The sequence below is a fragment of the Dioscorea cayenensis genome, chromosome 19, assembly GCF_009730915.1.
Source record: "Dioscorea cayenensis subsp. rotundata cultivar TDr96_F1 chromosome 19, TDr96_F1_v2_PseudoChromosome.rev07_lg8_w22 25.fasta, whole genome shotgun sequence".
NCBI classification, from domain to species: domain Eukaryota; kingdom Viridiplantae; phylum Streptophyta; class Magnoliopsida; order Dioscoreales; family Dioscoreaceae; genus Dioscorea; species Dioscorea cayenensis.
Window position 1 is genome coordinate 28,298,216 of NC_052489.1, and position 17,869 is coordinate 28,316,084.

The following is a 17,869-nucleotide window of genomic DNA, read 5'->3' on the forward strand; positions in this document are numbered from 1 at the left end:
GCTAGTATCTTTCTCTCTATAAATATATATTCATGTTCCTGTCTCTCTTTTATTTGGTCAATAGTGATTTATTTTCTTTCGAAAAAGTTAAGCACAAAAATAGCCATTCAATGTCATGGTAGCAAATAGCAATGTCAGTTAAAAAGAAATTTGCAATTTGAAGGTGATATATATTCCACAAACTTCTTAATAAAGAAATGTCCATTAGGTGGTGCAAGCTTGTTAAAAATAAATATATAAACAACTAAATAAACAAAAGCAAGAGCCTTCCAATATTATAGTAGACATAATGGCCACCTAAATTAGCCATAGATTCTCCGACAGAAGTGTTTCTTGGGCAACAAACAGTGATTCCCAATTTGTCTTAAATTTAAGCAACATACTTGTTATTTGATCTAAATATAGTAGCAGTAGAGCAATTAATTAATTTCATACATATTAAATATTTCTAAAGGAAATGCATCACGCTCATTTCATAGCCATGCCTCCTTTTCTCTTCACTTCCATTTGAATCATGGTAAGCTGAAAATAAAAAAAAGTAAACTCATTACTTGATAATTTTTATTTAATTTTTCCAAAAACTCTATTCTAGCTAACTAATTCTATATATAAAAATAAAAATAATTAAAAAAAAAAAAACTTTCAGTGATTGAGAAGCTCTTACCCGAGTTTAAGTAATGTATCAGAGGTGTGATCACAATCTTGAGGAACTAATACAGAGGAACATTGGCCATCTTCATGGAAACCATTCACTTGGTCCTGATTAATCAAAGGTTGCTTCTCAACCATCCGCATCTCCTCCACCTGTTTAATTCTTCAAAATCCATATTACAAGGCATTCATTCTTGCAAACTCAATATAAAACATACTAATGAAACACACACACACACACACACACACACACACACACAAAATGCTAACCTTTTCTTTCAGCCTCTTATTTTCCTCAAGGAGTTGCATTTCCTTCAATATATATGGCAAACAAATAATGCACAAAGATATTGAAATATATACAAGTGAGAATATTGAGAGGAACTTATATTTGTTACCTTTTGTTGAAGACTACTTAACTGTTCCATTATTTGTAGACCCTGAAAGCAGTTTTAAAAAACAATTTGATTAATGTAGAGTAATTAAATGACCAACAACTGGACAGTGAAATATATATATATACCTTTCTTTCCAATACGCAAGTTAATCCAATATCAATTGTTCTCTCAAGATGCATTAGCTCCTCTAAAGTTAATTCTTGGAGGTCTTCTCCTCTCATTTGTCTGCAATGGCTCAAAACATTAGTTTTTGTGCGGAATTAATATAAACAGAAACAATCTGAAAGAACTAACCTTAATTGACGATTTTTATCATCATATTCTTTCTTCAAACCTGCATAGCGACTGTTGCCCGTCTAAAGAAATGAAATGAAATAAAGTAAAATTTAACTCATTCCAGTTAGAAATGCAGGAGCCACTGTTCGTATCATTGGTTATGTTCATATAACCTCACATATGTATGCATAATATGATAGCTAGGCATATGCTTCAACACTTCGTTCATGCAAAGAGTATTTGAATTTGAACTAATTTAAGTTTAGGATTGCATATAAGGGATGAACGAAATATTCTTACATCGAATGAGAACAAAGAAATCCTAATTAAGCTTGTACGTATAACATGGACTTGAACATGTGAGCTGTTTTTTATTACGCATGCAAAACCATGCGACACGATATGAGCCTAGTTAAAGTGGACAATTCCTCACATGAGCTAAACGAGTCATTACACTACACTATTCAGGTTTTTTTTGTATCATTAAGGATAAAGTCTTATTTAAAAGAGAGCTATCAAACTAAATAGGCAATAAAATGAACAATGTAGATTATAATATATATATATATATATATATGTGCATGGTGGTACTTGTTTCAAATCTATACTTATATATATATTATTAATTAAAGAAAACAAAAGTGGTAGATAAAATTGATCATATAGAGCAACTTTTCACGGATATGCCAATCAACAAATCTTTAGTCCCAAATTAGTTAAATAAATATTTTTTTTTACAAAGTAATTTTATTAAGACCAAAAGACTAGACTAATTGATATATTTAAAAACTTATACTTCACACACACACACACACACATATATCGATATATATTACGTAAAGAAAGGAAAAACTAAACTACCACAGCAAAAGGTTAGAAACGGGTACTGAAAAAATCAAAGAAATCAAACAATACTTACATATATCATTATGAGAGAAAAAATATTCTAGAAAGACAATTATAAGCTTAAATATATTGAAACCTTTGAGGATTATTTTTTTGTACTATCCTCTTCTCTGATTTAATTAACATGATTTATCTATAAAAAAACCTGCACTTAACCACACTAAAATATAATGTTTGTATAAATGATCAACGGTCTTCTTAGTAATTTATTTATTTTACAAATACAATAAGTGCATATACAGTTAGAAGCATACGCATGGATCAGAAATTTCAACATCCAGTCTGTGCGCCCTCACCCAGTGACACACGATTCAGGGCTACAATCCCGCACATACCCACAATCATATACCCATAATCACCATTAATTGTATCTAGTAGGACTTGAACTCATGTCTCTTAAATTCTCACACCAATATCTTATATGGAGTAAGGTCTATGCCATTGGGCTATAAAATTTTCGGTTCTTAGTAAATTTTTTTATTATTTATTTTGTAGAAAAATATAATTTTTTATGAAAATTAATTTATGCACTTGGTTCACTTTTAAATAAAAAAATACAAATGGTATATAATCCATCTAAAAAGAATTGAGGTAATACCTATTTTTTTTTAACCCTTAACTCTCCTACTACACCGTTTCTCTCTCCTAATTTAAACTATTTTCCATTTCTTTTACTAAAACGACTCTATATAATAGCATTTATAATATGGTTAAGAAATATTTGTGTTGAAGGGCCTTTAATCAAGCAACACTAGCCTCCGTGCATAAGGCTTGGTTTTTACAAGACTTCCCGTGTCTAAAGTTTAAAACGCACCGAATACTTTGGTGACAAGTGTACGTCCTCAACTGTGAGAACAACCTTACAATCCAATTCCTTTGTCGGCTAGGTAAAGGCGCATGGGCTAATTATCATTTCTTCTAAACGCATGCTCCTTACTATATATATGTACTTGTTGTATTTGTCAAAAATAATAATAATAATTATTATAATAATAATTATTATAATAATAATAATATATTATTATTATGTTTAACCATTAAATATAATGTATGGTTGTAAATTAAAAGAAAAACACATACTTTAGACTTAATAATGCATATCAATTTTTTTTTTAAATTGGCCTTCGTATAAACTATACTCTTTTGGTTTGTTTTGTTCATAATGAAAATTTACGAGTAAATTTCTTTTGATATTATAATATTTCAATTTATTCATAATTAGCTTTTTTTCAATGAAAAGAATTAACACTAGATGATTAATTTTAAAAAAAATGGAAAAAAGACAAATGAATTGCTTTTGCTTTATCTATATTATTTATTAATTAATCAGGTGATTAATAATATTCTCCTTACTTTTTACCTTTTTTTTTTCTCTCATAATTTTACACCCACCTCTTTTATTTCATTTTCAAAACACGCAACACCAACATGTGTGATTCTATCATTAGGGAATTTCAATATGGTTGACATGTACTATGTATTTCAATTGGATATAATAGAATATACAATATAGAAGTAAATTAAGGTTTATTACAAAAAAAAAGTAAATTAAGGATCAACTCAGAAACCTTATGGTTTCTTGATCTTCTTTAGAAATTTCTTTTTCCACAAACTTTCATCATTTCTTCCTTTTGGAATTTCTCACTTCCTAAACTTATTATTTTTACACCCTTCACAATATAATTTTTTTCATAAAATTTTTTATTTAAAAATTACTTCCTCATACACTTAATTGAGCATCTAATTCTGTTAAGGGAGCTTATATGTTATGTTTTGAATCCTTTGTAACCTCAAATTTACTAAAAACTAAAAGAAAATTTAATTCATGTTTTATTCAATAGTCATGTTATCTCCAAGACAACATTAAGGAACATTTATAAAAATCAAATTAAGTTCATAATAATATAAATAAGTAATGGTAGAATTGGCTTACAAGTGAGTCAACAGTTTGGTTGCCTTGTTTCAAAGTGTTGTCCAATTGCATACTATGCTTACGAAGGATCTCGCACATGCTTCAATGATACATAAATAAAGAAGAAGAAAGTTAAATACAATAAATAGAAATTACTCAATTCTTTCTTTAATATAAACTTGTTACAGCTAGATGCAATAAAACATATTATTTGGCTCCAATTTAATCCAAAAAGAACCATACAAGGAAAATTGAAGCAGATACTGCCAAACCAAAATATTAAAGTAAACCTCCGTACTCCATCTAATATTAAACTCAAGTTTATATAAATAAACAAAATTCAACCCAAAAACTAAAATTAACAAAATGAAAAACCCACACTTATATATAGTGAAATCCATAATTAACCAATTTGTGACTATTAGTTATTCCATAGTTACAACTTACAATATCTAATAATGTAATGTAAAAATTTTCATTATAAACTTAGGAACAAGCAATCACAAGGAAACATATCTATGTGACATGTAAGTGCATATATGTGGATATCATAAGAGTATACAAGTAAAAGAGGCCTCTTTTTTATCAAAAAAATGTGAATAGAAACACTTGGTAGAACCTTAATTCAATCACCCTTTTTCCGCATGATGATGAGTGCATGAAATGCTAATATATATCTTGTATTACAAATACATGCACTTTGTTTGTTTTCTTGCATGATTTTCACTATTACAGTGTTGTGTTGAGTATTTTGTGCTTAAGTGTGCAAGTAGATAGATTTTGGAACAAAAGAAGCAAAACTGACGCAATTTTGAATGAAATGAGTACAAAAGAACAATTTTAGAGAAAACACGGCCTCAACACTGGCATGTTTAGGGCATATAGAACACTGAATAAAAAAAACCTAAAGATTGCACTTCCCTCTACAAGGTTCTAGTGCCTAGAGCACGACCGTGCTCCATAAGCATGAGCATGTTCCTTGATTGTGTAGATTTCTCGATACCAATTTTTTTGAGCAGAATCAAGCCACCAACAATTAACAAAGGTCGAACACACATGGCCGTGCATTAGCCTGTTACCTATAATTTTGAATTTGAAAGCTAGGTTTTGTTGGGGGACTTTTGGCAAAATCTAGAGGGACGGCTAGGGTTTCAAGCTGAGAATAAGATGGGCCTTTCAAGGACAAGATAACGCCGCTCCTTCAGCACATTGGGTGCTATATTAGACGGCAAAGCGGACTACAATCCGAAGATTGCATCATCCTTTATAGAGAGTATTGAGGAGTATTTCTATGTTTTTGGTCATGTCTCGAATTTTGTACTGTTTCATGGTTACTTGCATAATTAAAGGCTAAACTTTTGATGGTGTCTTGGACCATTGAACCTTGATGATGCTTTTGTAGGTTATTTCCCCTTTTATATATTGGATAATTGAGTTTTCTTGTAAATTTTCTATATTTCTTCATGATTGTAATTGATAGTGTGAGAGCCCCAATTCCATATGCGATACACATGACTAGAATTGAGAGATCAATCATGTATAGATCACACATAGAAGGTAGAAATTGAGTGCACACTTAGCGATAGGGTGTATGGTGTCGAACTCTCGGGATTATGCTTAAACCTAATAGCGGGATTCATAGAGTGTTTAATACAATCATAAGGCGATTGGTGTCATTGTGTGGGATTAGGATTTGACCGCCTAGACTAAGGATGGTCAAACTAATCTAGGAGTCTCCATGGTCTAAGAATATTCATCACATAACCATTATAGAGAATCAATTGTAAAGTAATCTCAAGGGGATTTGTGTCTAAAGTATCATATTCTCATATCAATTTCAATCCCTGTGGATTTGACTACCCAACCTACGGGTACATTCAATTTGAATTAGATTGGTTAGCTTAACTTCTAATAAGATCTAATCTACATGATCTACACAAGCACATTTATATGATCCATATAAACATACTATACGCAAATATTGATATGTGTGTGGCATGTGATCACCCACCCAAAGAGGTGTGGGTAGCTTATTAAAATTAAGTGCTTGTTTCTTTATTATTATTTGTATTTGTGTCTCTTTCTCATATTCTTCTCACTCTAAGCTTCTACAATTATTCCACTTTTGACATATGGTAAGCAAAGTTCAAAGAGGAAAGTGTGTGAAGTTGCAGTGTGGTGATTCAAAGATGATTGCTTCCAGACATGATCAAGGGTTACTTCAATTTCAATATTCCAAAATTTGATGGAAAGAACTTTAAGCCTTCGAAGATCGAAATGAAAATGCTATTTTGATGCCATGAGATCATGGAGATTATTGAAAAAATGTTCACAAATACACCGAAAACTATGTTCTAGAATAGCAAAATATATAATGGGAAACTTGAATAAAAAAATCATCAAATAATAACCTAAGCATAAAAGGAGATTAAAGCAATCAATATGCTAACATTGTAAGGACTTCTAGCAATAGTGATGAAGTTGAAAACACCTCTCATATATACAATATTGGTGGACAAGAACAAAATCTGGATTTTAGACGATGGGGCTTCTAGTCATAATTGTGGTATGAGATCCATGTTTAAAGATGATGACAATCAATATGCTTAAGGTCTACTTGCAATATTATCATCAATTTGATTAAAAGTTTAAAGAAGATAAAATTCATTGGATAGAAAGTGAAATATTTTTAAAGAAGAATTCTTTTTTTCAATAAATTGTATAATGGAAGATCTTGGGATCCCGATTGAGTAATTTACTAAATTCCCATATAGATCCTACCAAGTAGCTAGGTATTCATTAAAGGCAAATTAATTGCAGACAATATTTGTCTCTGTCAAAGAGCTTACTTTTAGTCTCCAAAATGCAATCTCCTTGGTAATATTTTCAAACTAAATTTTGTCGAATATTTCAATATGGTAACCTAGGACTTTTTACTTGATTTTCTTAGCGCTTTGGGTTTAGGTCCTCGCTAGATTGGCTAGATTAGGTCTATCGTATACACATCCTAGGCGGGCAATCTTGTAAATGGGTCCTCTTTTCAAGTTTTGGTCACCATCATGACTGTTATTTGTGTTAAACCCTGAATTGTTTCATGAGCCTGCTTTTGCTCACTTACGTATGAGCACTTATATCTAGTAAACGCTTCCGTCGCCAAGATTAGATGAAGATTATTCTCATTGTATGATTTAAGCTATTACTATGGAAGACCAAATACTTGTTTTTTGGATGTAAACTCACCCTTCTAAATTTTTTTTTGAGGAAGAAGAATGGGGCGAACCCACTAGAGACCCCGGGAGCGTGCACAAGCCTCGGTGGAACAAGTGGGGACGGGGCCGCGCTCACGTGAACGCTGAAACCACCCGTACACAACCACTATTCACAACTCCCAGAAATGTGCCATCAGCCGAGAATCGAACTCTCACCACTCGGTGAGAGCTCTATCGGCGACCCATCTATCGGCGTGCACAAGCTCTATCGGCGACACAACCACTATTCACCCTTCTAAATTTAGTATTATCTTCAATTGTGCCATACTTGATATCTACTTTCAAGTTATATACAATTGGGTTACCCATGCGCTCAATCATTGGGATTTATAAGGATTTCCTCCGACATGGGCTTGATCTTAACCACAAAGGGTGTCGTTTCGTCGCTTAGTATTGGTTATGCAAATCCAATGATCATGAGGATGGTATATTCTAAACATCCAGAATTTTAATATCATGTTGGGCAAATGAATATGAAAAGTCAGGCTTAGACTACATTGGTGCCGGTCTCCCATAATTCAATTCAACTATCATTAAAATGGATACACTTGAGCTTTCATTATATCTCCCCATAAAGAAAATAATTCTTCTAATCTAGGATGCTTAACTGCTTACCTAGCCTTCATGCATGTGTATTACCCATCATCAATAACGGGGCCTCTGCTTTTTTCTAGCATGATTGTTGGTATGATGGCAATACCTTAGGGATATTTGGCTATAAATTTTCAGTGCCTCTTTACATTCAATGATTTCTATTCTCAACTTCCATACTAGGCTCCCTACTACTATCCCCAAGGTGCCTGTAGAACCTCATGCTAGTATTTCAAACCTTTTCTAACTTTGTGTGATTCCAAGGTTTGGAAACTTGAGCGCAATGGGTGTTTTTATGTGATGTCATTCTATCGTTTTCTTAACAACAATGGACTCATGTGCCTTAGGATTGATCCTCTTGCAAGAATCATGCCCTCATAAAATTAACATTTTTAGCTAACTTAATTAGGTGGGATAATAAGATCCGAAAATGAGATAATCTTGCAAAATAGGGTTGTAACAGATTGTTCATGGCAACATGTGTGCTTTGTCATGCTGTGGGAAACGATCAAAACCTTATTTTCATGAAATGCCCATCCACCACCCAAATATAGATCTCCTTGTACATTTGGCCTATAGCTATTTACCGCTAGTGGTAAAGGTGTGGCCTTCTTGGAGCCTGAACCTAGCTTCCCATTTTTGGGCCACCTGAGAACCTTTTGTCCAAGTTATTTTTTCCGAACATTTACTCAAAACAGAATAACCGCATTTTTATAATTATTGTTTTCTATTGTCTATCTCGAGTCTAATAAAAATTACTTATATAATTCTTCTCCAGAAATATGCAATATGCAATCCTGAGTTTTGAAAAAACTCAAACTCAAGTTGAAGGATTCCATCACGATTATCAAGCGTAATCTCGACATCTTTGACTTACCCACTGATCACGGCAAAATGACACACTACCTCAGACCCGATTAAGTAGCTAAACCCTCTTACTTTCTTCAATGTTGTTTAGGATGGATGATCCGCTCCCAACGATTACCTTATTAGATGACACTAATGTTTTACTTTTGTTTCAACCTTCTCTTCAATCCCGGTAGATCATTAGGACTCCTTTCACACATAATCTTGTCTATTTAGTTGATTTTTTTAAACATGGTACGGTAAAATATGTGATAATGAAAACTTTCCAAAATTAGGAGAAAGATCAGTATTAATATTAAATGTGGCAATTAACAAAGCACAAAGAGAAGATGTGCTGTTGATCATGAAAGCTTTCTTTAATTATCACTTTTTTTTCATAGTTTTCCGAGTTTTCTCCCTTCCATTTGGGGAACCCACCACATGGGATTGACGTACAACTCTCACCCACAAAGAACTCAAAAGATCACTGCTAAAAAAGTCAGCAAAATTGGCCTGCATGTTTATATTATACGGAAACATGCCATAACAGTAGTGAAATTTATATATATAAAAAAAAAAGAAATTCAGCGAGAGAAAGCTTGTTCAGTATATGTAAAACCAACCATAAATCATCCTCCAAGAGCAAAACACTCACCCAAACTATAAGAAACTACACGAAAAATACTTAAATACATACAATACATCAAGAAATGTCAAAAAACAAAAACTAAAAGAAAAAAAAAAAAAACAAACCATAAACCATATATCAAAACCAGAAGAAGAACATGCATAACGATATACAAATACATGATCTTAATCTTCTCGATCTCAAACTTTTTTTTATTACCAATATGTATATATATATACATGTATATATACCTTAAGCTGGCGTATTCAAAGAGCTTCCCGGAAGCCGAGAAGACGATGAGACCAACGTCAGCATCACACAAAATGGCAAGCTCCTGTGCCTTTTTTAACAACCCTCTCCGGCGCTTGGAAAACGTCACTTGCCTCGCCGTTGCGTTGTCTATTTTTTTAATCTTGATCTTTTCCCTTGTCATTGATCACTAATGACCCCTTCTCATCAACAAGCAAGTACTTCAAATCCTTCACACACACACATATATATATATATACTAAAAGAAGAAAGATCGAAAAGATAAGAGAACAAGAGGGAGAGGATCTTCTCACAAAAGTACCTGTTTCGTATATTGAAAGATCTAATTTTTAGGTTTGTTTTGAGAGGAGATGAAGGGGGAAGGGGAAGAGGTCTTTCAAATTTCAATAGTACTGTCTTTCTTTAGTTTCTCTCACCTTCCTCTTTATTATTTATTTATTTATTTATTTTTGCTTTGCATTGGAGGATCTGTTTTTACCTTTGTTTATTTTAATGCTTCTTTTCATTCTATTCCATTTCATTCCATTGGTGCTTGATATATGGGCCGAATATCATTCATGCATTTTCCGACCATCTCGTACGATGATGTGAGGCCCCCTCTTGTTTATAGATTCATAGTGGATGAGGATGGCGAGATATATATTATGAGTTCTGGCTGATGGGACTGTTAATTATGTTTGAGTGGCAGTCATTTTCGACGTTAAGCAGGTGTACTAAAATATATTTAAGTCGTCTTTATATTCCTGGTTAAGCTGAAGTTAATGTTAATTAAAATTTGATAATTTAACATTAATAAATTATATTACTTTAAAATAATTAAAATTTATGAGAAAAAAATTAGTGAAATATATATATATATATATATAGTGGGGTGAACTGGTCTCTCTTTTAATTATTTAATACAATAATGATCAATGTAGTTTTAAAAAGTCCAGTTTCATGGTAGCGATATTGCTACCCAGTGAGAAACAGTGATGTCCACTTTGCCATAGAATAAGGAAACATACATTTTAGTTGCAAGTTAACGTGGGACCCTCGGAGCAATTTCCCAACTTGTAATCCCCATATGCTTAATAAAATTAAGAGCAAGTGACAACCACCGGTTACCTCATTAGTAGTCACCTGCACCGGATGAGTAAAAGTGGGCAAATACACTGGTCAAAACTCTACAGTTGAGCATTGTTACATTACTGTAAAAATACTGTTTATATTACTATAATAGTATTATTCATTTACTGGATCATATTATTTTGGACCATATTATTTATGGTATTATTTCAAATGGGTTTAGTGGGTTTCCATAAAAGGTATTATATCTCTTTCCTTCAATGTTACATGATAGGAGAAATTTATAATTTTTGTTAATTATTAAAAACCTTCTAAATGTGTACATGGCAAGACTTTAATCGTTATATGTGACATTGGGCAAATTTAATAAATTAATAAGTGATCAATAAAGCATCATATATAAATGGTCCACTATTGTACTCATATATTCCTTAAAAATTCTTCAATGGTGCGACACTTCACACTTATGGCTTTTGTAAAAATATACTTAAGAGCAACTAAAATCATATCACTTGATATATATATATATACATATATACATAGTTGCAAAATCTCTATTCCGAGTAGTTCAACCTATTATAGAGATTGCATTATAAATTTATAATGACCCAAAAACTCTAAGAGTAGTTTAAGTAATACCAAAAATGTAACAATAATGTTGTGCAACTGATTGAGAGGAATATTGGGCATTCCCTTAGTTTAGGGCTGCAAACAAACCAAGCCATTCGCGAGCTCCTCGAGGTTCGGATTTTAAAAACTTGTTTATTAAGCAAATGAACCGAGCTCAAACTTGACTTTAGAGCTCGAGTAGATAATCGAGCCGTGCTGTACAATATCATACTATAGCAATTTAAATAATTTTTTTATCATAATGTCGTTATGTTATAGTGACCAAAACTATTGTAGCACACATACTGTACTTGTATACTATAGCAAATTTTCTGTACCATTCTTCACTGTAGCTATTATATTGTAGATACCCGAGCTGAGCTCGAGCTCAAGCTTTTTACATATTTCCTTAGCGAGCTGAGCTCAACCTTCACAAAGAAAATTTGAAATAGGCCCAGCTCAACCTTGAACTAAGTTTAAATAGTATCGAGTCAAGCTTGAACAAAACAAAACTCTGTTTGGCTCAACTCAATTGCAGCCCTCCATGAGTCATTACTTCTTGATTAATTGAAACAGGTTTATGTACTGATAGTGTAAAAGCACTTTAATTGGAATTATTTAACACCAAGTCAAGGTGGCATGGAAACCATTGTGACATAGCATAAATGATGACATGGAAACATAGTGACGTGGCAAGGAGCCTTGGATTGGAGGCAAATATCTTGGGAGATCTTGGTGGAGCTATTTTTGGTATGTGTTACAACTTGAAGGCAAGATCATATCAAGACCATAATTAGAGAAATTAGATTTGAGACTAAATACGGATGGAGTTTAATTGAAGAAATATCTATCAATGGTATTATTGAAGGCTATTGAATGTATGATTTGAAGAACCTTAATCAATATGATTGAAGATTATTAAGTGTATGATTGGAGACATGTCTATTGTTGGTATGATTGGCATGATGGATTGAAGACCTATTCTTGGGAAGATTTGAAAGCAAAACTTGGGTGAATTGAAGATCAAGTTTGGATAGTTTCATGAAGATGCACAAAGTCGTGCGCCCTTGCGAGGGGGCTGCGTGTTGAGGAATTGAGGAGGTAAGCTAGTTACCAGTAGTCGGGATTGGGAGATCTGGCTGCATCGACTCGGACTAAGCATGCTCGGGAGGTTGATGGGCCTTGAGGTCGCTTCGCAATTGAACTAGAACTCAATCAAGTTAGCAGTCAGTGCCATGTTGCAAGTTCAATTACAACAGAATTTGCAACAACTAATTTTGGAAGGTTTTAAAGTTAGTAGTTGCGGAGATTATAAAAAAGTATGAGCTATATTTGGGACATTGAGGCGTCTATATAAACTACCTTGCTTTTGAGATTATGGTGTGAAATAGGAGCTAGAGAGAGTATGTGCACTATACAATCTAGAGAGGGTAGTTATTTTTTTGTGAGGGTGAGTAATAAAATGTTTGTACTCATGTATTTTCACCTCTTTTAATGGATTGTCTATCTCCAGGCTTGGGCCCCATACGTAGGCGAGTTGACGCCGAATTGGGTTAATTACCAATTTCATGTGTCTCCTTTTTGTTTGGTTTGTGTGAGATTTCTATTAGTGTTTAACTATTCTCTAAACCCACAAACCACACCGGCGAAACTTACATATACCTTTTTTCATGGAAAATTTATAAGCTGTAAATAATTTTCATATTACAATTTATAACTTTATACTTGAAACTCACTCTATGATATTTAAATTAATGCAATGTAAAATACTTTTTAGTAAATTTATAACTGTAAATAATCAAAATGGTGACTAAACTATACGTCAATTCTTATTTTGATCACTGAAGTAAAAAAAATTCTATTCGAGTTACTAAACTTATTAAAGCCTTCAAATCAAGTCACCCGGGAAAATGATGTTAATGGAAGACAGAGTTGGCTTGCCACCTCACCATTGGTCCTATTGTCACATGCAAGAACTATTCTTCTCTTTTCTCCCGAGCCCTTCTCTCGCACCTCCCCCCCCACACCTTGCATGCAAAAAAATCCTCCACTCCAGCAGAAAATAGGGGAGTTTGTGGTAATTTTGATTATGAGCAATCAACGGGAGACTTCTCACTAGAAGAACCCTTGTGAATTGAAGAAGATGTTTAAGTATTATGCTTGCAAATAGTTTTCATTGAAGAAGATGTTTAAGTTGTTGAAGATGCTGATTATGTAATCTGTGAAGTTAGTAAAGCTGAGAAATTGTTTCATTGTTCTTTTTGTTATTCCAAACATTGAATAAATGTAATTTTTAAAAGAACAAACAATTATTTCATATAATTATGTAATATATTTATTCATTATGTAATCGAGAAATTCATATTCTAGGTTTGGGAACAGTCATTATGCATAAATTCCAAACTAGGTTTGCAGCTTCCTTTGCAGTGGCTGTAAAATTATACATGTAAAATAAGCTCCCTCTGCAGTTATATGTAAAATTATATAACTGCAACATTCACATGAAGATAGGCAACACCGAATTTTGCGTCAGAAGATACACATTACCATTGCTGATAAAAACATAATCACATTCAAATTGTCGGCCTTTACAAAATTTAGCAAAATTATGCAATCTAGCATGCAACATTACAATAAAGGATCACATTGAATAAATGTATGCATCTTCTTTAATATAGACAACTATACCAAAACCCATTCCAAAAACTATACACCCCCTATTCCCTGCCTTCCCACACTTAATTAAGCCATACCCTAATTAAGAGTTAGGGTATCATTTATGTATTTCACGCAAAAAAAAAAAACCTTCTAAAAATCTGTAAAGTTTTCGCATACACTTCTACCATTGCGTGTATAGATGAAGGATAGGGACTAGGTAAAGAGTTCTAACCATCACTAAGAACGTAACTATACAAAAGAGACCTACCTCCACATCCCCATCCACACTGTCAGGATTTCGGCCATCAGTCCGACCAGCATTCCGCCAACTGCTCCAACTGCTAACCATGTCCTCCAATGAGAAGAGAACAAGAATTTGGGAAAAGGGATGAAAGACAAGAAACCACTGGTGGAAAAAGAGAGCAACAACAAAGAAACAAGGATGCTCAATGTGCGGGTGTCGTTGGCGGGGCTAGGTGGCAAGCCAGCTCAGCGTTCCGTTAACATCGTCTGCCCGAATGACTTAATTGGAAGGATTTAAAAAATTTAGTGACGCGAATATAATTTTTTTTTTTTTACTTCAGCAACCAAAATAGGAATTGACACATAGTTTAGTAATCACCATTGTAAAATGTGAAAACCAAAATAGTTTATTCTTTCTTAATTTTTCTTTTTCTAATTTGATTGATTGATCAATTTTTTATTTTCTTATTTTAAGTTATGAGACATGGGGGTATGGTTAGTTTTGAAATGAGGTGGTGATTTGCCATGACATGGCGAAGTCCGTGGTCGTTGATGGTCTCATCAAATTTTGATTTATTTATTTTATTTTAAAATAAATTTATCCATATAGCAATGAATAATATATGATCACCGGTACAACTAGAGAGTGTTAATTTATTTAACTTCTAAACGAGAGACGTTAAAACTTTAACTTCCTTCCACAATAATGATAAAAAATTATAATTAACTTATATTTATAAAAAAAAAATTATATATTCACTTCCAAATTCGAACTTTGAAGTACATGGCCTTCCTTATCATTTTTTTTTTAAAAAATTTGCTTCCTTTGCTTTATACTTTAAATTAAAATATAACTTCTACAATGCACTAAAGTAATTTTCTTCTTAGTGATGTTTATTTACTTACAATTTTTTTCTAAATATAAAAAAAATTCTGACTTCTAGTTTTCCCAATAAATGTTATTATATATATTAGTTAGATTATTTTTAATGTAATTATTTTTTTTTAATAGGTAAGCCACCCACTTTATTGGAGAGAATGGATCCCTAATCCCTTGACCTCCCACTTCACCAGGGAAAGGAAACTGGTTAATATAACTAAATTTATATTGCATAAATATAAAAAACAAATTGGGTAAAAAACTTTTATTTTTACCACCACTTTCTAAAACATATATTTTTAACCGAATCCAATTAATACTTGTATATAATGTTAGAGGGTCCATATACTTTAGGCCCATATTTGTTTCAAAACATTTTCACTAAAAGTTTAGTACCACATTGCCTAACTACAAGAACTTCATCAACTTTATATATAGTACTATTTATTATTCTTTACCCTTTGCTTTAGTGGTTATGCTCTCTTACGCGCAGGAGCAGGGGGTGCAAATTTCAGGGTTTGGATCCGGAAATTAGCTTAGAAATTCTGAACTCACGTGGGCGCATGGTGCGGACACGAATGCACCAGATTATTCTCTGTTCTGGTGTGTGATCAGAAAACTTAACTGTTGAATCCTGAAGATTTTTTCCAACATATAAATTTATACTGCAATAGCGGAAGCATACATGTACTTGAATCCATTGATGAACACCCTATTTATAAGAAATCTTTATGGGCTAAATACAAGTTTGCCTATCATACACTTGACAATTTTACCCCCAGAAATTCTACACAACATATGATTAGTATGTAAATCCACACATTTAAAATTAGATAATTAGGACCCTCTCCAAACTTTAATTAGATCACCTATAATTGGGTTCATTCAAAAATTTAATATGATAAGATATACACAATTATAAATATTATTTGTGTATGTCTACACAACTTGTGCACATATATCCTTATATCCCTATATGGTGTGTGGTCCACATCACAACAATCTCCCACTTGGACCATACAATATATACTTTCGGGAATTCAAAATTGTGTATAAATTACCATCAACATCCAAAATGTGATCACAACTGAAAAATTACCTAAATCAATCTCGTCCATCAGCCACATCTATACATGGAACAAAGGGGCAGTCGTCGCTAGTATAATGCAACTGAACCCACATTGATCACATATACCGACTTAACTAACGACATAGATCAAGTGTGGATGTATAGCATGGAAATTATAAGCCAATGTGATGCATGCTTGTCTATTTCCAACTGATCCAACTTTAAAAACTTTATGAATAGTTCAGAGTAAAACAATGAATAATGTAGAAATTTCATAAAATCTATTAGATATGTCATGACATTAATACAAATATTAAGCTAACTAAATATAAACTCCCACTAATTAAAGCATCTTTACTAATGCCAACCATATAAGCAACATGCTTGTTGAAAACTATAGGCGCTAATGCAAGTGATCCACAATGATGGAGTTTATCCCTATAAGTTAAATATTCATAGAACCACTATGAACTCTCTCTTCTTTGGTGGCTCAATTTATAAGCCCTTTAATTTCACAGCTAGATGACACATATCGAGGACTACTCATGTATATTCCTTATCCTTAAGCCTCATAGAGACTAGCTTCCTTAGGGTAGCATTAGTCTTCGCCTTATCACTTCTTACAAAGCGCTCTTTCAGGGTGTCAAGGAATTGTATTCTTCATGATCATTAGACTGATACGGTTAGACCGCTCACACCTCTCAAACTCTCTTGTAATGAATGGAGCTTTGATCTGTTAGAGGTGCAGGACATGATTCGCTTAATGCATGTCGAGATCCATACATCCCAAAACGAGTGTTACTTTATTTTTCCAAACCTTGAAATTTGTATCATTAAGCATGGGAATGCCATTGAGTGTAGCAAACACATTATTAACACTCATGATGTCAACTATAAAGAGAGCAATAATTGATAATTAGCTCATAATTAATTGACCAACGGTCTAATAATCAAAACATACAAATAACAACCCATCTTCAAGTTAATCGAGTGACATCAAATCTAGTCTTTGGACAGAGATTCAATTCACTAGTGTTTAACTTGTTGTAGTAATCAAGTTTTATAGTAAAATCTAGTCAAGTACAAAATCTTCCTTTGGACCGAATAAATTCTCACAATAGACACTTCATAACTATAAACAACTTGTTACTACATGTCCAAACAAATCTTTGACAAACAACAATCTTCCTTTTGGACCGAATAAATTCTCACAATAGACACTTCATAACTATAAACAACTTGTTACTACATGTCCAAACAAATCTTTGACAAACAACAATCTTCCTTTGGGCCGACGTGTTGTCTGCATGAGAATAAAGCATGCACTAACACTATGGTTATTCACAAACAAAAAGTTTCCACAATAAAAATCATTTTGGTGACGATGTTGCTTCTACCAATTATAGTAAATACCCAAAAAAATCTAATAAAAACATCTCTAAATCATTATTTTTTCCTTATGATTATTAAAACAACTTTATAATTATGAACAAAAATTAAATTCATAATAATCTACAATAAGCTTTAACAATTAAATTAAAATCCGAATATTACCCTAATCCAAATCAAAGTAAAATTTAAATTAATATTAAATT

At 32.7% G+C, this 17,869-nt stretch overlaps 1 protein-coding gene across 2 annotated transcripts; it reads right to left on the bottom strand.

Moving 5' to 3' along the window:
• Positions 1–249: 249 nt before the first annotated feature.
• On the bottom strand, positions 250–10,134 carry LOC120250252 (MADS-box protein JOINTLESS-like). 2 transcript variants are annotated; one of them, XM_039259048.1, is made up of 9 exons: positions 10,049–10,134; positions 9,729–9,926; positions 4,165–4,243; positions 1,344–1,405; positions 1,175–1,274; positions 1,050–1,091; positions 922–963; positions 665–804; positions 250–522 (listed from the first exon to the last, which is right to left on the bottom strand). In XM_039259048.1, the coding sequence occupies exons 2-9, from the start codon at positions 9,908–9,910 to the stop codon at positions 513–515; spliced, it is 657 nt and encodes a 218-aa protein (XP_039114982.1). In that variant the 5' UTR covers positions 9,911–9,926; positions 10,049–10,134; the 3' UTR covers positions 250–512. The 2 variants fall into 2 exon arrangements, with proteins under 2 accessions (XP_039114982.1, XP_039114981.1); XM_039259047.1 differs by having other exon boundaries at positions 9,729–9,956.
• Positions 10,135–17,869: the final 7,735 nt, after the last annotated feature.